This window comes from Oreochromis aureus, linkage group 3 (genome assembly GCF_013358895.1).
Source record: "Oreochromis aureus strain Israel breed Guangdong linkage group 3, ZZ_aureus, whole genome shotgun sequence".
In the NCBI taxonomy this organism is placed as follows: Eukaryota; Metazoa; Chordata; class Actinopteri; order Cichliformes; family Cichlidae; genus Oreochromis; species Oreochromis aureus.
In genome coordinates this window covers 63,832,593-63,855,848 of record NC_052944.1, presented here as the reverse complement: position 1 = coordinate 63,855,848, position 23,256 = coordinate 63,832,593, and the positions used below count along the sequence as shown (strand labels likewise).

The window sequence follows — 23,256 nt, the reverse complement described above, 5'->3', positions numbered from 1 at the left end:
GGAACATCCAAAATCATGCAGTCTACCACTGACACACAGGCAGAGGACAAAACATGAAGAAATCTTACTAGTGTCTAGAAAATGTCCATCTTAAAGCACAGCACAGAGGCCCTGAGCACCAGATCTATAGAAGCCAACGTGACCCTGCTGCCTTTGCTCAAAAGCAGCTCAAATTCCTGTAAAAAGCCTGAGATGAGTGACATCATCTAAACTGTATGTCATATTCTTAATGTTTTACAGTTTTTATATCATATCATGTTCATATCATGAGCATTAAAAAAGTGTGATCTCACGTTCTCTTAAACATTACTTTCCTTTGAACCTCCCACACTTTGTCCCCCCCCCCTTTGATTCATGTGAAAGCTTAATGCTGCCTATAATCACTCCACTGTCTGCCACCTGTCACAGATGAACACTCTCCAAGTCCTCCTGTTTTTGGCTCTAATTCTTGGATCTGCAGGTGAGTGAAAGAGCATGTTTACATTGTTATTATTTAATGGTATTTCTGTGGAAAAGGGTTCATGTTTTTGAAATGGTAATGTTACATTTGTACATTTCAGTTGGTTACCATTGAATCCACATGTTTCTGTGCTGCAGAGAAATCGTGCAGTATGTGCTGTTAACATGATAATATGAGACAGTGACTCACAGGTGATCAGAGGAATGTGGGAATTTTAATTTTAGGCACACTGACTCTTTGATGTTGCCAAGGTTTTTATTTATTTATTTATTTCTACTTTAACTTTCCTTCACTAGAAAATGTTGTTACAATAAACTGTGATCTACATTTTTATTTGAAGGTTAATTTTTATTGTGTACTTAAAACAACAGTTTGATCAAGTTAATATTATTACAAAAAGGCTTTTGTTTGGAATGTTTTACAGCATAGTAAAAATGGATTCATTAAAGTGATTTCCTCTGCTACAGTGAGCCGCGTGACCTCAAACTATTTAAAGTATTTTTCTCGTCAGTGCTTTGCCAACTTCCCCGAAAAATAACAGCTGTGGGGGGTTTCTTTCCTTTCTAGTCGGCCTACTGTTAATATAGATTCACTCTGTGGTCACAGCTAATGTTATCTGATTTGGATTGCGCTCACATATTTGCATTTGCGGGTAGATTTTTGAGATTTCTAAGCAAAGGCACACAGCAGCTGTGTGTGTGTGTGTGTGTGTGTGTGTGTGTGTGCGCGTGTGTTTTCAGCTTTCAGCTTTCAGTTGAAAAACTGAACTGTGCCAGTGTGCTGGTTGTAGGTAGTGAATATAAGCCTGTCCAGAATGATTGTAATGCACTAACCAACAACACTAATCCAACTTTAATTTGGGGTGTGCAGTATTTCTGGATTCTTTTCTTTTCTTTTAGTGCAAGACGAGAAAGAAGTGGAGGTTGGAGAGGATGCAACTCTCGATTGTCAGGGTCCCCATGAAGGGAACATCTTACGGCTAGCATGGACCAAGAGTGACCTGAAAGCAGACAATTACGTCTTTTTCTTTCGGGAAGATCGTCTTTACAAAACATACCAACATGAATTATTCAAAGGTCGAGTGGAGCTGGAAGACCCAAACATGAAAAGTGGAAAAATGTCCATCATTCTGCAGAACACCACCGTTAATGACACTGGAACATATGAGTGCCACATCTCATATGAAACAGACCACAGCCAGAGATCTGAGATGAAGCAGGAAACCAAGCTGAAAGTTACACCTGCAGGTGAGTTGAAGCCTCGAGTGTGTCCTCTTTATCAGTTTGTCCCTCGATGAGCAAGACTAGTTTATTAGTAAAATATCAATTTCCAACAATGCCAAGATATGTGCATCTATCCACTTTCCTCCTGTTCTGCTACTACAGTATGAATCACAGCTAAGCAGACAGACAGCTCTTTGACCAGTGACAGGTGTGTTGTCTACTTTATTAAGACGGCCCTTCAAAATGCAAACTGAGTAAAACTAACAGACATCAGGAAACATATACCTCAGCCTCAGACTCGACGCACTTATGGTATCAATTTCAATATCCTACGTCACCTGACAGGATTTTTTTTTCTCATTTGACCTCTGACCTTGAGGTTAATATCCCTGAGAGTTATACGTGTCTGAGATTTTTAGTATCTGCACCTATGGTATTGATTTTTAATTCATCTTCCTTCTCAAGTTATCCAATTCACAAATGTGTGAGTCCTCAACAATCCCCCCTGAACATTTTACAGCTGAAGTGTAAAAATTAAACAAGGTGCAATGAGACCTGAAGTTACATAGTAGCCTGTTGCTTAAAATTAACTTCCATAAAAACAACAATTGTATCTAAAGTACCAAAAAAATAATAAACATGTCAAAAGCTCAAAATACTCACAGGCAGCGTTTTCCACAAAGTCATAAATAAGCATGGAGCTGGGTTCGTTAATGGCTCTTAAACCATCACAAGCGCACATGTGAGAAATATTTCCTGCTTCTGACTCTGCCTGCGCGCTACTAGATATCGCAATGCAACCTATGAACAGACAAAGCAATAGCGCCACCTGCTGGTGAGATTTAACCCAGCCCACTTCCACTCATCAAATTCAAGGTTAAGGTTGGGGTTGAGTTTATCCCAGGTGCCAGAAGGCTACAGACAGGTACACCCTGGACAGGTTGGACAGGTTGCCAGTCAGGCAAAAAACCATCAACACCAGTTTAGACTCACCAGTAAACCTAACGTGTGGATGTTTTTCAACTGTGGGAGGAAGCTGTCAAGAACCTACGGCCCCAGCCGGCTGGCCACCACAGTGTTACCCTGAGTGCTTTAAAACAAGTGTTACACTGAAAGTAATGACAGCGAGAGTGAAAGAGAGAAGCTGACAGAGTCAGCATCGTCAGAGCTTTTCAGTCACTTTGTGGTCACTCTGACAATCCGTGTGGCAACATTAAACCAGTTCAGGCAACAGTAGATAGATTTAGCTGAGGGTTGAAAAGGTTTTCAGTGAGAATCAGGAAACAGGTCATGATTCACAGTGAAGCTGGTTCCTGTTCTGTTCTTCACTCATCACCTACCTAACACACCTGAAACCTGTTTCTCTCCTGCAGTTCAAAGACAAGGAGCCAGGAAGGAAGGAGCAAAGAAGGACAGATCTGTTGGACTTATATCCGGTCTATCAGTTTCCAGCCTGCTTCTCATTGTTGCTGCTGTTGGATATTTGGTGTAAAGAAAACAGCAAAAGAGTCGGAACTTGGGCTGTGATCAGGCTGAACGACAGATGAACTGATGGACAGAAATTCAATGAGTGTGAAACATGTCCAGAACTTTCCCTGAAAGCCTTTGCACTGGGACAGGGAAAAAAAGAAAACCCACTGACTAAATGATAATGGTGATAGTATTTGGTGTTTTTGAGGATCAGACTAACAAGACAAAAACTCTTGCACATGAATATATTACCACTTCATAAAATAGTCTTGTAATATGATCCATGTCCCTGAAGGCAACTGGAATATTTTGCACTTCTAAAGGGTGAAAAAATGCTGCTGTATTCATGTGAGACATCGACAAGAAGCTTGGCAGTATCACACGTGGTGGCGCGATATTCATGACAAACATTTCAATCAGCCGGCAGCAGGTGGAAACATTCACAGAGGGGATGACCCGGCTCTTGGAAGAAAATCAAATAAGCTTATATTGAGCTCCAGGTACATGACCTGGAGCAATTGTGGTTCAAGAGTTGGGAGTTTGCCTTGTAATCAGAAGGTTGCTGGTTTGAGCCCTGGTTTGGACAGTCTTGGTCGTTGTGTCCTTGGGCAAGACACTTCACCCGTTGCCTAGTGGTGGTGGTCAGAGGGCCCTTGGCAGCCTCGCCTCTGTCAGTGCGCCCCAGGGTGGCTGTGGCTACAATGTAGCTTGCCATCACCAGTGTGTGAATGTGTAAAGCGATTTGGGGTCCTTAGGGACTAGTATGTTTACAGCTACAAAACTACTAAATTATTAACCTAATCAAACTACAAATAGATTACACAGGTGAACAGAACAATAAAAAATATATTTACTGTCGTACCGACACTTATGTAAAACTTATTTCTTTCCTTACTTGTCTTATTAACCCTGCAGGGAAACTTTCGTCAGAAACAGGAAACTGGATGACCTCAGAGCTGTTGTTGACAATTACATGTGGGGGAAAAGCACTAAAAATAGCACTATAAAAATCCTCAAAAGTATAATAACTACAATGTGCTCATTCATTAAAATATTTCTACATCTACACTATTTAAATATTTAAAGTTGCTAAATATTTAAATAGTAATGATATAGCAATATTCGAAGTACCTAAAGTACTTTGATCATTTCTATATCTATATTTGCTTCACTCTGTGGTGAATGAGACCAGGTCACATGATACAGTCATGGTTTCATGCTCTCCTTCAGCGGTTTCAGTTTTACAGATTTCTTCTTTTTTAATGTTTCTGTGATGAAGGATGAACAGCGATGAACGGTCAGTTCAGGAATCCTTTCAACAAAAGACTTTAATTGGCAAAAACGTTCAAACTTAGTTTTGGCACGAGGGCTTGATGTGAGCTTGAAAATCTTATTTAAAAAAAAAATCCTTGTAAGTCATGTGACTGTCCATCACTCATAAATCTCCTTGAAGGAAACACCCACTTGAAGTGGGGGTTGTGGGTGTTACAGGCGCATAGCTTGTTCAGCTTCTCTGTTAACAACCTGATCTGGGATCTGTAGAGCGATGAGAGATGTGTTCAGGAACATCTGCGATGCTCTTCTGGATTCTGCTGTTTGCGGGTACAGGTGAGATTTTACTCTGCTATTAAAGCAGCGGCCTTGTGTCCCTGTGACTGTGCTCTTTAACTGATTCACCTTTACTGTCACTGTAAACACGTACAACAAAATCAAGAGTTTGAAAGTCTTGACTTTGTCAGTGTTTCAGTCAGGTGGGCTGTAGGCAGAGGTGATGATTACCACACTTTAGTGTCCACCTTAAACTTTGCAGCGGATTTGCATTTTATTCTCACATTTTTGCTTTTTTGTGTTGTTTTTTTAATCACAAGTTTATCATCATCATCATCCAATAACGTCTCTGATTGGTGCAGGCAGCAGGGCTCATTTTGAGTGGAAAATACAGTCATGTGACCTCGAGAGTCTGAAGCAGATGAAACCAGAAACTGCTAGAATGAAAGTGTGAAAGCAAAAACACATCCTGTAATTATATGAGACTCACTTCTTAGCAATTTCTTATCTTTTAATAACTTAAAAAATGTTGTGTATTAGTTTATTTTTTAAGCCTTCTAAATAAAACTCATTAAAAACACTTTCACCTGTTCGGGGTTACTGACTGTGATTGCTCATAAGCCGAAACTTTGGCCAAGCCTACTACGAGCCAGGTAAATGTGTCAGCGGTGTTCAATAAGAAATAAAGGTAGTGTTGCTTTGTACATTTTGAAAGTTGAAAAAATTCATTTTAAAATTCTTTAAAATACTTTTCAAAGTATGCAGAGACAAAGTGCCTCAAAACTGGCAGAAACTCTGGATTTTTGCCTTGTATGCATCTTGTCTGTTTCCCTTAGTTACTCCTGGCGTTCACACTAAACAGTCAGTGTTTCTTCAGATCCTACAGAGGTTAACGTGGAGCCTGGAAAAGATGCCGTTCTTCAGTGTCATCATCCAGCAGTTTCAGAGATTGCCGTGTTGGAGTGGCGCCGACCTGAGTTTGAGTCCAACGAGTACGTGTTCTTCTTCCGAAATGGGCGCGCGTATGAAAACTACCAGCACGAGTCCTTTAAAGGCCGAGTGGAGCTGAAAGAGCCGTCCATGAAGGATGGAGACGTTTCTGTAACTCTAAAGAACCTCAGCATCGGTGACGCAGGAACAGACCAGTGTCGGATTTTATTCACCAAAAGCACTGATGAGCTTAAGTGCTTATTCAAGCTCAACATCACAGCTTCAGGTGAGTCTGCTCTCAGTTCTTTAAATAGTGTAAAGTTAAGATAGAGGTGGAATTTATCAAACAGCCACTCAGCCCAATTGTACCACAGTGCTTCAAATTACCCAGTAACACCTGCACCTGCTGTCCTACATAACCTTAAATAACACAAAAGGTTATTAGGTCATAAACGAGCAGGCCATCATCAGATGATCCCAACTTCCTCTCCCGTCCTTTCTTTCTTATGTGATGTGCTGGTGTTATTCTCTGTGATCACTGCTCCACCTTTTAAACCATTCAAACTGTGGTGTTGTTCTCATATACGTGTACTTTCACCTGTAACTTTGGCCTCCAACAACAATGAAAACAAGATAAAAAGACTGAAAATGATTTTTGTGCTTCCAAGCTCACTTCCTGCCGAGCTGTGGCAGATTCGGTTCAGTTCGATGAGACAAAAAAGGAAATCAAGGAATACAAAACAAATTCTCCTTGGTTGAATGGGTTTTTTTTCTTATGTGCCCCTAAAGCCTCTGAATGAGCTGCAGGCTTGTTTCAAAGTGTTACAATACTAAAGTAATAAGTACACAACTAATAATAACAACATTGGATTGCATTTATATAGCGCTTTTCAAGGAAGCCAAAGCGCCTTACAATTTAGTCATCGGCCCCTCTGGCCAACACCAGTAGGTGAAGTGTCTTGCCCAAGGACACAACGACCAGGACAGAGAGCCCAGGGATCGAACTGGCGACCTTCCGGTCACAGATGCACTTCCCAACCCCCTGAGCCACGGCACAATGGAGGATGAGTGCTAACAAGTGTCCCTGATGGGCAGAGACAAATGCATCATGTGGCAGGAAGAACACCTGAGATGATCCATGAGGTTAGTCATTAATAATCTAAAGCCAGGCCTACCACTCTGGACTCAAAATTCTGTCCAGTTAATACTGTTTTGGATCCGTTTTGCTGTAAACAAATAAAATGTTTTTTGTTTTGTTTTTAAAGTGTGAGCGTTACTGACTAAATTTGTTTATTTTTGTTTCTTGGCACATTTTTGTTTTCAGTATCAGACACAGTGGGTATTGCCAACAACTACACAAATTTGCAAAATCATATTCACATATTTCATCATATGATATTCAAAAGGATGTGAAGGACATAAATGTTCAGGCCTAAATTAATTTCAGTCGAATTTAAGAGAAATTACAGCAACTGAGAGTTTGCTTTAAACAGTCCTGCAGAGACAGCTCTGACAGGGTCACATCCATCTGTAGAACATAGGCAGTAAAATAGCATTTTTACACAATAAAGCATGTTTACTCCTAATTTTAGCTCTTAGTGACAAACAGGCCAAAGTGATGGTCGCACTGGTTTGTAGAGAATCAGAAGGGAAGAGATTTAAGTATAAACAGGTGAACATGATGAAAGTAAAGCTAATCAGCTATAATGTTATTATTTAAACATGTGATTTTTACATTTAAGAGAGTTTGAAGCTGGACAGATATGTTTAATGTCTGAGTTTATGTGTCCAAAGTGGTGCCTGTTTACCTTTTTCTGAGTTTAGACACTGTCAGTCAAGTCTCTGGGCAACTATTTTTCAATATATAGAAATTATAATAACATTATAATATAGTAATAATATAATAAACATTTATAACAATAAATCATATTTTTACTTTTTCAATAAACCTCTTTGATTCTTCTTCTGTGAAGTCTAATAAGTCGGCCTGGATGTGGGAGTGCATGAGTTTAAGTCTTTCTTTTCTTGTCACACTTGTTTATATGTTAACTTAGCCAAATAATGATTCATCAGGTGCAAATCATCAGATTTAGATTTATCTTGCTATATTTTTTCCATTCATCAGTTTTCTGAGGGGTGAGCAGATTCAGGTTTTAAAGCATGTCTTTTTCAGGAGATCTGGTTAAACTTTACACATTTTGCCATAATACTGGGTTTAAAGAAGATACCAGAAACTACAATAAACATGACCCCACAGTTCACAAAGATATTTTTAATTCTAATTCATCCTCACACCAACAAACCTGAACAGGTAAAAGTGAAGGACTTGCTCATGTCTCATAAATAAATGTCTCCACACACTTACAGATATGATATTTATGTCCTTTGTTTATTAGAATTTTGTTTAGATGATTTATCTGATATAGCACCTGGGTGTTATTTTAAAACTGCGTTAATTGTAGTTCTTGTCATGAATTCTTATGAGAAAGGAAAAAATGAAAACATTGCACTGGAACATTTTGTTATAATAACCTGAATGAAATGAATATTTTGCATGAAGAAGTTCGTCGACTTCTGCAATGCACAGCAACTCTCAAACTGCCCTAAAATGAAGAGTGTGCACATCTTAAATTTTAGTTCTGTCTTAAAGAAGTGACTTCACACATAGTTGAATCACAGTGATCTGATATCATGAGCCGAGTCTCTGAAGCTGAAAAGTGATGCCCAGTGGTCACCACCACAACGTCATTGAAGTCCTTAGTTGATCTCTGCCCAGCATGAGTGGGCAGGGCTGTTACCTTAGAGATGAGCTGGTCACTTCAGAAATGACCAGGTGATCAGAAATTTTTACATTGAATTGAATTCAATAAATAATCGAGGTGATTTAGACAGTTACCTTTGGCTCTGCGTCGATACAAAGACACCACGAGGAGAGTGGACATGAAGTATGGAGTGAAAATGACTTGGTAGAAGAAAACTCTGAAAGTCGGCTGGATGGGCTGAAGCTGGGGTGGGGCTGTAGAGGTGGAGAGTCAGTTCAGGTGAATATGTGGATGAAATAAGAGGTGAGCTCACTCTGCAGGCTGGGGAGATACAGGAGAGGTGGAGGAAGAACTCAGCCTTGTGTAGAGCTTGTCTTGTGTAGTCTGGAAGATGAGTGGATGATGGGGTGGGTGCAGTTTTCTCTGTGGTGGGGTCCGGATGGGCCTGGGCCCCCCTTTCCCTGGCAGGTTGCAGAGTATGGGGGTGCCTACTGGGGTCAGCGGGGGAGCTGGCCCCAGGGAGGGGTCACTTGCCCCTCCCTTCCTTCCCTCCCCATCTCCAGCTGCCTCCCTCTTCCCGCTCCACCACAATCTCCCACACATGCAGGGCCTTGGGGTAAAGGTGTGTCACCAGGATGTAGGGGAGGCACCCTCCTCTGTCCCCTTCTGGCTGCCTGTGCCTCAATTTTATCCCACAACTTAGACATTCACATTACTCACACTCTCATAACACATACATATAGGATCTTGGGGGTGGGCACGCTACACGGAATCCAAAAGACCATCAGGGTGTACAACCTCACCCCTGGCGTCGTTGCCCACCTCTCAATTTTAAATACACGTAGACATTGAGGGCTAGCAGGAGGGGCTATGCGCTTACCTGCTGCTCTCTGGCAGGTAGTTCCATGCCCTCCTGGGTTTTAAATGCACCTTAGAACACACATGCATCAACACTACATATGAGCGGGCGGAGGGAGGTTTGGAGTCTTCACACGACCCCGTTCTCTGCGGCCTGCTGGAGCGGGGGGGCTAGGAGGAGGAGTGGGCCGCCCGATTGGGGTCTGGAATGTGGGGCCTCCCTGCTGCTGTGGAGTCGGGGCGGTCTGCTTCTCTCCACCCCAGGGAAAAGGGTAACACCACCTGGGTCTGGGTGCAGTTTCCCCCTCCAGGGGCAAGGGTACCTAGACCCGGTTCTTAGAGTACGCTTGGGGAGTGTGATTGTGTGTACAGTGTCTATTTATGTCTGTCTCCATGTTGGGTGAGTGTTGACCAATTGCTTATGAGAGCATGAGGGTAGGAATGGATGTTTGTATCTGTGTGTGCCTGTATGTCTGTGTCCATATGTCAGGTTGGGTATCAGACGTCACCTCTGTAGGGACATCTCAGGTCGTCCAAGGTTTGGAGGCCTATCTCCCCCCACCACTCCCCCTGCCAGTGGCAGAAGCCCTCAGACATCGGTGCGTTGGTGGTTCTTTGTGTCCGGGGATGGGCGTCCAGGTACACACCGGCTCACTCCTGGTGGCTGCTTGTTGGGGCCTGGAGCCTGGGGCTCGCTCGGGCCACTTCGGGGGTGGGGTGCCCCCTGCCTGGGGCTCGGTCACTCTGGCACAGCTGGCTGCCGGCGGAGCTCACGGGCACATCACTGCAACGCCCACCTGGCTTCTGCTCCGCGGCTGCTGAGTGACCCCTCATCTGGGGCTCTCCTCAGCTCTTTCCGGGATAGTGGCGCAGCTGCCCCTCTGTTGGTCTTCCCTTGTGCTCTGGGGGTCTCTGGATGTCTGGAGCCTTGATCTCCTCCATACCTGCTTCATGTCCTGGCTGGGATGGTCCATTTGGTAAAGTAAATCCGTTGGGCATCTTTCTTTGCCTTTAGACAATAATTCTGATGGCAAAAGAACCAAACGGGACAGGCAAAAATAAAAAATAAAAAAAAATAAAAGGTGAAATCAGAGTGAAGCTCCTCACCTGTGACAGTGATCCAGCTGGATGGAGACTCTCCATGACCGCTGATGTCACACTTGTAGAGGCCTTCATCAGACCTGGAAACATGCTGGATGGTCATGTGACCTGTAGGCTGCTTCCTGATGAGGGAGCCATCTTTATAGAAAGCAGCTGGGAGGTTGAGGAGTGGTCTCTGTTTTACAGAGCAGAGTGACGTCATCTCCCTCCATCACAGGGAGGACAGGACTCTGCAGGATCACTGATCCACCTCAACACAGAGACAAACTACAGCATTTCATCCATTTACACACAGCTTCATCAACACTAACTCCACACACTCAGCTTACCAGTGACTGTCAGGTTAACCATGTTACTGATGGGACCCTCTCTGGACTCACACCAGTAAACTCCACTGTCCAACGGGAAAACAGTGATGTTACAGGAAGAACCAACTGGTTTTCCAAACCCATCTCCACACTGAGTCCTCTGTTGTTTGCTTGTGTTTCTCCTCAGAGTCCATCCAGCAGAGCTGTCGTCCTCCTCACAGCTCAGAGACACAAATTCTCCTTTAAAGAACTGAGAGCTGCTGGGACTCACAGTCAGACGAGCTGTGAGGAGGATACATATTAAGTACAAGCCGGCACTGAGGTCCAAAGCAGACCTGCTGTGGTGAACTTTGTGAGCTCAGTCAAAGCTGATTAGTTTTTTTTTAACATTAACCTCCAAGAAAGTTATAGCACTTTCTTCAGGTGAACATACTTCCTTTATGCTTTTGGTGGCATCGATAAACTTTCAGCAGGCTCCTGGATAGCTTAGCATAATAACTATGATATTATGCCACAATATAAAAAAATGCTCAGAGCTTCTATTACGGTGTAGCTGATATCAGGTTTATACTGTGACAGGAGAAGGTTACTGACCTTGGTTTGTTGTGCAGCTCAGCACTGAGGTTGAAACTAAAGAGAAATAACAGGTTAGTTTAAAGCTTCACATTCAGGAAAAAAGCAGCAACGCCATCAGTCTGGTTGATCTACAGACTGAAGAAGCAGAAAACAGGAAGTGGTTTTCTCTCTTTTGATCTTCTTCACAAACTGGATGTTTGTGAAGCAACACAGTGAGAATCCTTTTTAATCCTTTTCAGAAACCAAAACACATCACAGCATACTTACAGAGCAGCCATAGTGAAGAAGCTTTCTCCATCTGCAGGTGCTACTGAACTTTGATCGGTCCACACTAGCATCAAGCGAGACCCTCCTCCTCCTTCCTCTCTTACAGGGTGGTAGTTCTGTAGTTTCCACCTCTCATCATTAAGAGAAAAATGTTTCTTTGGCTGAAACATGTCAGTAAACACATTTTTTAAACTAGGTTATGAGCAAAATGAATACATAAAATCTAGAAACCAACAGACACTGAAAATCTTGTTCCACTACTTTACTAAACTCCAGTTTGAAGATGCCCTTCACCTCCAGTCTACACCATCTGGGTCTGCCTCTCTCAACAGGCTGTTTAAGTTTTGTTGGAGATAAGAACTGAAGATCTGCCAGATCAGGGCCTTTCCAAGATATTCTCATCCCTTTTACCTTTGGACATGTCAGGCCGGTCACCTCCAGCTCTGCTCTGCTCCTCAATCGGGGAAAAAAAATGTCTAAAGACAGATGAGGAGAAAAGTTCAGCTTAACATCCATCAGTCACACTACAATGCTCATGAGAAGTCACATCATTGTTTTACAATTACCAGACTCACCACCAGATGGCGCTCAAACACGACAAATTAGATCACTGCTGTTCAGGATGTTGGTCTGACCTTCAAATTAACCTGTGTACTCCATCACACAACCACACACTAAAGTGGGCAAAGCCGTGTTAAACACAGGAGAAACAACTAAACTCTGAACAAAGAACAGGAGGACACAATACAGTTAAAAGTTACGCTCATGTGACACATACAAGTTTAACAGCTCTGCTTCTGAGTCAGCCCAGGATATTAATCTTGTCAGTCAGCTAGGATGCAGTGATTGAATGAAGGCTGCTGAGTAACAGAGTTCTAACAGTATGATGGGGACTTTCTGTGACCTGTACTGGTTGAGCCATTAAACAATGTTCATGTGATGTCTGTAAATCATGTTTTCTTTTAATTCCAAATGCTTCAAATTTGAACATGACTTTAAATGTAACAACTCAGTTTCTATGGATTTGACTGTGGATCTGACAGAGATAAAGATCGGCCCTGATTTTGAATTGAGTTGGAATAAAGTTGAACAAGTTGGTTCCCACTTGAAAAATTCTTATTCTGTCAGTGATTTACCTTCATGGTGAAGTTGACCCTAACACCTTCTTCCAATTAAATAAAAGTGCTGTCAAACGATTGTGCTGCAATATTTTGTGTTTGTGCTGCTTCTGTTTTAAAGATAATAGTGAAAATGTAATAACTGCATTTAGTTGCCTTGTATTTGTGACATGTGCAATGATAATAAAGCTGAATTCTATTCTAAAGGTCAAAAGGTCACACATACACACCTTTGTTGGATCTATTGAGTATTTTTCTGAGTATTGGTATAGAGTTTGAAATTCTAGTTTTAACCCACTTTTATGTCATAAAAACTGTTAACAACAGGCCAGTGTAGCTCTGTAATAAGGAAACTGTCATTTCACCTCCCCCTTTCCTATGAAAGCCACAGGCCATTGTATTACCACGTGGCATGACCCTGAACTCTGAATGAGTCATAACGCGTGGAAACACCAAAAACCACCCTCACCAGTCTGATGACCAAAAAGAGAAAACTCTACAACTTACAAAAGCATCAGCACTGTTTTCCTCGTTTGTAAAGAAACCGAAGGGGGGATTATGAAACATGATCATCCTGATCATGTTTCAAGATGAGCTGACAGAGTGACTCTGACAGCTGAAGACAGAAGGTGAGGAGGATGCAAAATCATGCAATGTACCGACAGAGAGAGGACAAAACATCAAGAGCTAAACAAGTCAATTACATTTTATTTATATATCACAAAACCACAACAGCAGTGGCCTCAAAGCACTTTATATTGTGAGGTAAAGACTACAGTGTAAACAATGATCCACATCTGTGCTTTAAGAGCTTTCTGCCTCATTTGATAGAATTGAACAGAATTTATTGTCATTGTACATGTAAAACAAAATAACTTGCTGAACAGCTGAGGACAGGTTAGTCTTCAAACTGGATTTAAGTAAACTGAGTGTTTCAGCTGATCTGAGGCTTTCTTAGAGTTTGTTCCAAATATATGGAGCATAAAAGCTGAATGCAGCTTCTCCGTGTCTGGTTCTGACTCTGGGAACTGATAAAAAACAGGATCCAGATGAGCTGAGGGATCTGGAAGGTTCATACTGGGTCAGGAGGTCACTGATGTATTTTGGTCCTAAACCATTCAGAGCTTTATAGACCAGCATCAGAACTGAACAGACAGGCGGCCAATGTAAAGACCTCAGAGCTGGACTGATGTGGTCCACTTTTTTGGTCTTTTTTGGTCTGAGTGAGGACTTGAGCAGCAGAGTTCTGAATGAGCTGTAGTTGTCTGACTGATTTTTTTTTTTAGGTAGACCTGTAAAGATGCTGTTACAGTAATCAAGCCTACTAAAAATGAATGCATGGAATAGTTTTTCCAGGTCCTGTTGAGACATCATATCAGTACTTACTTTTAAACGTTTACTCTTTGGCCGCTCTGCTTCCACCGTTTTATTTGGCAAGATTATCCACACCCACCGCCGCGCTATGCAATCTGGGATATATTGGGCCACGAAGTCTACACCGCCACATCCTTAGAATTCAGGGAAATGCAGACCCTGAATTGGGATACAGACCAGGAGTGACATGTTTTGCCACATGTTCTCCTTAAGGTACTGGCTGTCTGAGTGGTGTCCCAGAAACGATGTGGGCTTCATAGAAAATTGGCAAACCTTCTGGAGGAAACCTGGTCTTGTTAGGAGAGACGACATCCATCCCACTTTGGATGGAGCAGCTCTCATTTCTAGAAATATGGACAAATTTATTAAACCCCCTAAAATATGACTATCCAGAGTTGGGACCAGGAAGCAGAGCTGCAGTCTTACACGCCTCTCTGCAGCTTCTCTCCTCCTGAAACGACAGCCTCAACACAGCATTTAATCTGTTATTAGACTATTAAATATTTCACTTTAATGTTGCAACTATGCGGTCACTTTTGTCTTTAAACAAAATAATATTTTCCAGTTACAGAAATCATGAAATCCAAACTAAAGTGTTACTGTTGCTATAATCATTTTATATAAATAATCGATGATGTTACTGACATGAAGGAAGAGAAAGTTACAGGTTGCATCCTTTGACTTTGTCTCCGTGCCTTTGGGCGATTTTCAGAAGGACAGATGTTTCTGTCCTATTCTTAAATCAATTTTTTCAAACACAAACACTATTTCAAAGCTTCTAAAGAGTAAAATATTAATGATAATTATAATAACAGTAATAAAAACAAAAGCTTTCAGATCCATCAAACCAAGCAGCAGAAAGAACAAGTGAAGAGAAAACTTTAACCTTGTAGACTTCATTATGTTCCAGCTGTTCTACAGATGCTGTGACCTCGAACTTAAGCAGGTCGTAAAGTATGTGCAGCTCAATAACTTCATAATTACACCCTGTGGTATTAAGGCATCAGAACAACTAAGAATAACAACTACAAATAATGTTTTTAGGTTTCTGTTGTACTGCAAGGTTCTGTACAGGAAAACCAAACCAAGAGCAAATATTACATCTCATTTACACCGAAAGCAAGAAGAGGCTTCAAAATTTATCAAATTGAATCATCTTTGTTTAGATGCAAGAAGAATCCTATAGAAATGAAAAAGTATTAATATAAATCCAGAGCAAAGATATCCTCTAAATCAGCGTAGCACATGTGCAGCTGCTGGGATTCACTTAAGCATTCAGCTCGTTGCTGTTGCAGATTTTTCTCTCGCTGTTCTGGCTCACAGCGCTGCAAGCACAAAAATAAATATCCCCAAAGGTGTGAAAGGGAGCTAATTAGTAAGAGTATTGTTACTCTCCCCAGGAGTAGTCCAGCAGTAGAAATCAGTCCAATAACGAGGTGTGTCAGTCTTTACAGTCTTTACTCTGAAATACAGGAAGAGAAATCATGGCTGAAACAATTTCTCATGAAACCAGGGGTGTGGTCCAACAGTCAGTTTTGGTGAGGAAGGTTCCTAACTGAGAGAAATGACCCAGAAGTATCTGTGTAGCAGCCACAATAATCAAGATCATGAGCTTTATTAACTGATCAAAGTCTATTCTTTCATCTTCTGTATTATTCAGTTTGCATTGGTAATGCCCATTATTGTAATGCTTTTTTAAGATGAGCAAAACTTTATTTTACTTTGGCTTAGCTGGGATAAGTGATGGATGGAGGGAATTTTACTTCAGCCACAGAAATCCTAAACAGGAAGGAGGAGCAGAGTTAGAGTGGATCACTATCCAGCAGGGAAACAAGATTTATTTCAATTTCTTGGCCATGAGTGAGATTTACTAAGTGGGCAAATTAGGGTGATGACACCGTTCCAGAGTGATCTATTAATAGTGCACCAATTTACATTCAGAGATGCATGCAGCCAGTTCATTTCAGCATTAACCGGCTTTCTACCAACAGCAGGACAAAAACAGCAGATTCAATCATGGAGACACTGAATCTGCTAAACTAATTAAAACATTGTAAGTTCAGGTCTTCAGTTTACGTTTCTTTGTGAAAACAGCACAGCAAAGGAGACTCAGTGACGTTTTGGTATAAGGTATAAATCTTCTGACCGAACCTGGTGGGACTGTGTGAGGTCCTGAGGCTAAGAGTAAGGATTTATCCACAGGAGAGCTGCGTTATTACAAACCATCCCACTGTGTAAACCTGACATCTGTGGAACAGTAAGTAAGTAAGTAAGTAAAATTTATTTATATAGCACATTTCACAGATAGAAATCACAAAGTGCTTCACAATAAGATCAGACATAGAAGTAAAAATTAATTAAAAGCCCGTTTGTATAAAAATGTCTTCAGCTGCATCATACAGCTGAGCTGTATGATTATTTAACATTAGATCCCGATCACTTTTTTACAGACGAGCAAAACCAGGACAGAGAAAAAAGGACAAAACTGACTCAGTAAAGCAACAGAAAATAAGATCCCATGTAAATCTGTATTATGTAGAAGTTCAGCCCAGCAACCAGTTCAGTTCAACACAAGTTTAAATGATTCTATCTGAACTCTGTGGAGCCTGATCTCAAGCTTTTTGAGTCTGACTCTGAAACCAGAGGATCTTTCTGTCTCTTCAGATTCACTGTGATCCAGTGATGGGAGTGATTTCAGCCCTGAGTGATCACGCTGATGTTTGCACAGAGCAGACAATGAAGTGAATGTTTTGGCACATTGGTAACAGTGAAACAGTTTATTAGTAACGTGGGATCGTTTGTGTTCAGAGTATGAACTGAGATTCCTGAAGCTCTTGTCACACTGGTCACAGCTGTAGTTTCCTTCCATGTGTGTACGTTCATGCTTGTTACGACTAGCTGAATGTGAGAAGCTTTTGTCACAGTGTCTGCACTTGTATGGTTTCTCTCCTGTGTGGACTCGTTTGTGTGTTTTAAGCTCACCTGCAGTGGTGAAGGATGACCCACACTGATTACAGAGGTGCTTTTTAACCCCACTGTGAATCAGTTCATGTTTCTTTAAGTGATATGATCTGGTGAAGCTTCTCCCACATTCTTTGCAGTATTTCAGTTTGTCTCCACTGTGTCTACGTTGATGTGTTTTTAGGGTGGCTTGGCAACTGAGAGTTTTTCCACAGAGGTCACAACGAAACTCTTTCCCACCACCACAGTGATGACAGGGTTGAGAACTGGATCCATCTGTGTCGCTCTGCTTCTAAACAAAGACACAAAGACAGTGTAAGTCAGTCCTTCAACATTTTTATCCTGAACGTCGCCTGAAATAAAGAGCATCTCTGCAGACGTCCAATTACATTTTACTGTTTCAGTTAACACACTCAGTTTACTGGGCTGCAATAACTACAATACTACCACCACAACACTACAGTAATACTAAAATCATAACTGAAATGAAAATCTGAATAATCACTCAGAGCTGCTTTTCCATGCAGTAGAATTGCTAACATGCTAACACAGTTTAATGAGCAGAGTTGTTTCAAACAGTCAGGCTAAAATGACAAGATAAAAATACAAATACATACCTCACAGTAACTGCACTTGTAGAGTCTCTTTCTGGTGTGGATCTGTTGGTGTAGTTTCAAGTAATGTGGAGATTTAAAAGTCTTCTCACACAGGTTACATTTATAAGGTTGTCCCTCAGTGTGGCTAAACATGTGTTGTTGCAAATGTTTGTCTTTAGCAAAGTATTTGCCACACTGTTCACAGCTGTACACATCATGTCTGGTGTGAATGCGTAGGTGTATATTTCGGCTTCCTCTCTGGCTGAAAGTTTTTCCACAGATGTCACAGCTGTATGCCTTAATTCCAGAGTGGGTAACTAGATGACTCTGTAAGCTGCTACTTTGAGTAAAACCCTTCCCACACTGATCACAGCTGTACGCTTTAACTCCACTGTGGATGAGTTGGTGTTCTTTTAGGGAACGCGACCAGGAAAAAGACTTTCCACACAAGTCACAGCTGAACGGCCTCTCTCCAGTGTGGATAACCTGATGCTTTTTTAGGTTAGCCTTCAAAGTAAAACCCTTCCCACACTGATCACAGCTGTACGCTTTAACTCCACTGTGGATGAGTTGGTGTTCTTTTAGGGAATGCTTCCAGGAAAAAGACTTTCCACACAAGTCACATCTGAACGGCCTCTCTCCAGTGTGGATGACCTGATGCTGTTTTAGTGAAGCCTTCACAGTAAAACCCTTCCCACACTGATCACAGCTGTACGCTTTAACTCCACTGTGGACGAGTTGGTGTTGTTTTAGGGAACCCTTCCTGGAAAAAGACTTTCCACACAAGTCACAGCTGAACGGCCTCTCTCCAGTGTGGATGACCTGATGCTGTGTTAGTAAACCCTTCACAGCAAAATCCTTTCCACACTCGTCACAGGTGTGTGTTTTCTCTCTCTTTCTTCTGTGAGGTTTGTCGGCCTCCTGAGAGCGCTGACTTCTCGCTCCATGTTGGTCCTGCAGTGACAGACATACAAACAGAGGCAGCGAGTGAAATGCAGTCGTGGAACACCTGAACCTTCAAACTCCCTCCATTAACACTAGTTTTAAACCTGAAGGTGGAGTGTGGCACCAAACACCTTAAAGATCTCTTATCCCCACCTGCTGGTAGTTCTAACACATTACATCCAACCTGGTGTTAAAAATAATTCATGACTGTTTAAACACTGAAATCATGCCCATCCCTCCTGATTGTACACACACACACACACACACACACACTTTTATATTATTTTATAATTTATATTATTTTGTTGTTTCCTATTACATACTTCTATAATTTTTATAGATTTATACATAATTATTCAGTGATAATAAATCCTATGTTTGTTTATCTGTTTATTCAAAAGGAACTCCATTAGCTTCCACAACAGAGGTTGCTCGTCTTCCGTCAAATACAATCACATAAAATATTACACAATAAAGTGGATTCAAGATATCCACATAATTTGGCTCTTACATCCACAGTGAGATTTCACAATTGTTAAAATATAAGCAATCAATAATAATAACAATAATAATAATAATAATAATAATAATAATAATAATAATAACATTGAGGCACATTACACAAATTTCAAAAACAAATTATCTCTTACAATATTTATAACATTTAGCTGCTGACCAAATGATTGAACAATACTCCAGATGAGACATTACTAGTGCATTAATGACATCTTTCATTATTGAAGAAGTGATAGAGAAAGAGCATTTCATAGCCATAGCTATGCCTTGTCCCATTTTCTTAATAACAGAGTCGATGTGCTGAGACCAAGAAAGGTTTGTGATTTATGGTAACTACTTATGAGCACCTGCAATCGTTCTGGTGCTGTGACATAAAAACAAAACGCTGACCCCTGACTCTGGCACACAGTTTTGCCTCTTTTGTGCATTTTAATGTGTGATTAGTGCACGATCAGGGTGCCTTTCATGTAGGGATGGGCTATATCATACCATTCACGGTAATACCGGTATAATGTTGGGCAACAATAGGAAAGTGAAATATCACAATAGAATATGGATAAAACACGCTTACGCAGTGCCTTTGTTTTCATACGCACATGGAGGAAAAAGCATGGAAGATCTGCAGAAGATCAATCTGCCCCTGATGTTTTTTTGGGGGGGAGAGAAGGGGCTTCTTTCCTTGAAGTTCTTGATGATCCTATAAATTGTTGATTTAGATGCAATCGTAGTAGCCACAATATTCTTGCCTGTGAAGCCAATTTTATGCAACACAATGATGGCTGCACGCGTTTCTTTGCAGGTCACCATGGTTAACAATGGAAGAACAATGATTTCAAGCACCACCCTCCTTTTAACATGTCAGGTCTGCCATTCTAACCCAATCAGCCTGAAATAGGCTGTATCCCAATTCAGTCTGCAGCCTGAAAGGCCGCATTTTAAGGCCGATTACGTCACAGCGACGCGACGAAGGCTGTCCCAATTCAAAGGCTGCTCGAAATGCAGCCTCAAATACGTCCTTCATTTCCCTGAATTTTAAGGATGGGCCTGTGAAGCCTTCATGGCCCAACGTATCCCAGACTTCATAGTGCGGCGGTGGGTGTGGATAATTTTGGCAAAAAAAAAAATGGCGGAAGAGTAAACTTTTAAAAGTAAGTACTGAATATGATGTAACTTATTTATGTGCAAATGTTTAATAATAAAGAACATTAAAACATTACTGTTGGCCACATGTCGGCAGAGTTATGTGACATTAGTGATGTTTGTACTTTCAGCGTCAGCTTGGTTTTAAAGCCTTTACTTCTAAATATATATATAGTTGACCTTAATCTTACAGAGAATGTGATGATTTTATGGATAATTAAAGTCAGTCATATCCACAAACACAACAAGCTGAAAGTCAGTGATGCTGCTCGGTTTGCAGTCCTGAATATGACGGCACAAGCAGGATTCACTGCACTGTTAATGTTAGCTATGTTATATTGCTGCCTCTGTTCGGTGGTGTCGAGCCAAACGGACTTTAACGTGTGTTTGAACGAGCTGACGGTTCACTCGTTAAGCTGAAAGAAAGATGCTTTAATCACAGGAGTCACACATGTGTCCACTGGACCATCTGGGAACTCTTCTTGTTTAGCACTCGTAATAACACAAACACTAAATCCTCCTTCTCTTGTGCTGTTTTGTAGCAGTGTGTACACCTGAGACTGTCACCTGTCTGTCTGTCCTGCACTCTCTCTCTGTTTCTTTCTCTCTGATTGTGGAATAAAAGTATGAACATGTATTTATAAGTTACACTTGTGTTTGAATCCTGCAGCTTATCACACATTTGATTTCCATGTGTGACGACTGCAAGTGTCCAGAGTGGGGACAGACTGAGGGACCCACTGCTGCACATCATCTGTGAGGCTTTGCACCCCTGATGATCCACCAGGACAAACTCAGCAGTGTGTGAGGAAGAGGAGGAGGAAGAGCCAGCAGCAGCTGACAGATGGAGAGAATAGACAGACTGTTCCCTGTTTGTGAAGGACTGCTAGGAAAGTTTAACATAACTAATTGTCTGTCCTGAATCAGTCTTATTAGGTAATGTTCAAATAATGTTATCATCCCAGTGTTTTCAGTGTGGGAGAAAGTACTCAGGGCCTTCAAGTTACACACTATGAAAGGCAGCAACAAGTTTAATATTCAGAAACCTAAAGTATGTATCAGCAGCAGAATGGAGCTAAAAATAAATGTGTGTTTCAGTTCTATGAAGCTTTGAGTATTTTGGATTAGTAGCACTGCTGTGTTTGTTGCATCATATTGCTGTAATTGTTTATATGCTTTATATATTCTGAGGTAAGTTGATCTATAGTGTTACATCATATTCTATAAGGATGTTATGTGTTTGTATACTTTCTGCCCAGTTTGACCCATTTAGCAGAAGTCAGCCTGTTTAAGGCTCTGATATCTATTCTGTATGACTTAAAGCAGTTATGACATGGTCTGATTTTCTCACCCAATAAAGGAATATTTCATATATCAGTCTGATCTTCATTCTATCAGAAACAGTTATCACAGCTCATACATTTTGTTTTTATACATATATATAAGCATTGAACCAGATTTAGTAATGCCAACATACTGAAAGAACAACATTTGTCTCTTATATATAATACATCTATATATGCACTGTCAGAGATACTTTTCTTTGAGTGAAGTGATAAAATATAATAACTATAATATTGGCCATATTATATTTACATTACCAAAGTGAGATGACTTTAGTCTCATGAACAACATTAGCTAATTATTATTTACTAGCTAATCTTAAATGACTGTTCAGTACAGAAATGAAGCCCAACAATCATGTTTTACAGTCCTGTGGTTTCAGCCTCAGATACTTATTAAATCACACAAAGCTCATGTAGAAACAAATGAAGAAAATATGTTCTCCTTCATTTCTGTCAAACAAAGCTGTATGAAATGTTTCCAGCTGTTAGTACCATGGTTGCTAGGCAACCTGGGCAGCGCGACGGAGGCTAGACCGTCTCATTTCACAAGCCTCTCACTTCCAGCCTTAGCGGTATTTGATTACGCGGCCCTTGAGCACCGTTGAGGCTGCGTACTTTAAAGCTGCAGAACCTGAATTGGGACACAGCCATGATGATCTCCAGCTTTGTGCTCGTCAACATTCTCACCTGAGTTAAGAAGACCATTACTGAAATGGTCTCAGCAGGTCCTTTGATGACAGCAATGAAATGCAGTGAAAAGGCTTTTTTGGGATTAAGTTAATTTTCATGGCAAAGAAGGACAATGCAATTCATCTGATCACTCTTCATAACATTCTGGAGTGTATGCAAATTGCTATTATAAAAACTTAAGCAGAAACTTTTCCAGTTTCCAATATTTATGCAATTCTCAAAACTTTTGGCCACAACTGTACAACCTGTTTTTAAGTTTTGTGGATATTATACAAGGTTATGCTCAGGATATGTCGGCCAATTTCCACTGGAAATGCCTTTTAGTTAAACTGTCAGCAAGGAATTTGCATTTGCACTGTTAAATGTTAATATAACTTTAATGCACATAAAAAACAGCTGCTTGTTTAAGTGAAAATACATTGATGGGTTTTTTAATAAAGTTGTGGAGTTGTAAAGTATTTTGTCTAGTGTCAATTATATCATCAGCTACATCGTTATCGCACATTTTCAAACGTATATCGTGATAAATATTTTTGGTCATATCGCCCTGCTCTGTCTGTCACCTTCTGTGTTGAGCTCATTGTTTTCTCTGTAGTAGCTGAGCTGAGTCCAAGTAGCTGAAAATGTTCCTCTGCTGCTCCGTCAGACTCTTCTCCTCCTGCTGATCAGCTGGGACACAAAACAGATCTTTGTTAGGCTCCACACTGCAGTCAAAGTGTCTCATATGTTCATCTGACAAGTAAAAGAACACATTTTTGCTTCCCGAAGTGGGCAACTTATTGGAAACAAACACAGAAGGTTTGAGCACTGATACCTGGCATGGCTGGCATTGAAAGATGCAATGGCAGCAATGTGGATTGTCAAGACTAAACCAATCATTAAGCAAAGACAACAGGGATCATTTGTTTCTGTTTATTTAGCATTCACAACATTTGTAGTTGCCTTCTGTACAGGGGAAGTCCACGCACACTGTGTGGTACTGCCATCCGCAGAAGGTGCATTCAATCTCTGTAAGAAAAACTAGATTGTCTGAGACTGAAATGATATTAACAAAAGGAGTGGTGATT

General features: G+C 41.0%; 2 protein-coding genes across 3 annotated transcripts; one reads left to right on the top strand and one right to left on the bottom strand.

Annotated features, from left to right (window-relative positions):
* The first annotated feature begins 400 nt into the window (after positions 1–400).
* Positions 401–3,602, top strand: LOC120436448 (V-set domain containing T-cell activation inhibitor 1-like). The gene is made up of 3 exons (XM_039607464.1): positions 401–460; positions 1,360–1,707; positions 3,057–3,602. The coding sequence occupies exons 1-3, from the start codon at positions 409–411 to the stop codon at positions 3,173–3,175; spliced, it is 519 nt and encodes a 172-aa protein (XP_039463398.1). The 5' UTR covers positions 401–408; the 3' UTR covers positions 3,176–3,602.
* Positions 3,603–15,029: 11,427 nt separating this feature from the next.
* LOC120436385 (zinc finger protein OZF-like) lies at positions 15,030–22,786 on the bottom strand. 2 transcript variants are annotated; one of them, XM_039607337.1, is made up of 4 exons: positions 22,753–22,786; positions 17,574–18,506; positions 16,978–17,248; positions 15,030–15,774 (listed from the first exon to the last, which is right to left on the bottom strand). In XM_039607337.1, exons 1-4 carry the CDS (start codon positions 22,768–22,770, stop codon positions 15,755–15,757), a joined length of 1,242 nt encoding a protein of 413 aa, XP_039463271.1. In that variant the 5' UTR covers positions 22,771–22,786; the 3' UTR covers positions 15,030–15,754. The 2 variants fall into 2 exon arrangements, with proteins under 2 accessions (XP_039463271.1, XP_039463277.1); XM_039607343.1 differs by having other exon boundaries at positions 15,030–15,457.
* Between the last annotated feature and the right edge of the window lie 470 nt (positions 22,787–23,256).

Bases quoted from the DNA above. Each gene is read 5' to 3' on its own strand.
- LOC120436448 (XM_039607464.1), top strand. From the start codon at position 409: ATGAACACTCTCCAAGTCCTCCTGTTTTTGGCTCTAATTCTTGGATCT. The intron at 461-1,359 runs GTGAGTGAAAGA...CTTTTCTTTTAG, and splicing joins TCTAATTCTTGGATCTGCAG to TGCAAGACGAGAAAGAAGTG. The intron at 1,708-3,056 runs GTGAGTTGAAGC...TCTCTCCTGCAG, and splicing joins GCTGAAAGTTACACCTGCAG to TTCAAAGACAAGGAGCCAGG.
- LOC120436385 (XM_039607337.1), bottom strand. The intron at 17,249-17,573 runs GTATGTATTTGT...GTCTTTGTTTAG, and splicing joins ACAAGTGCAGTTACTGTGAG to AAGCAGAGCGACACAGATGG. The intron at 15,775-16,977 runs GTGAGCTTAAAA...CTTCCTGTTTAG, and splicing joins GTCATCCTTCACCACTGCAG to GATTTCTGTGGCTGAAGTAA.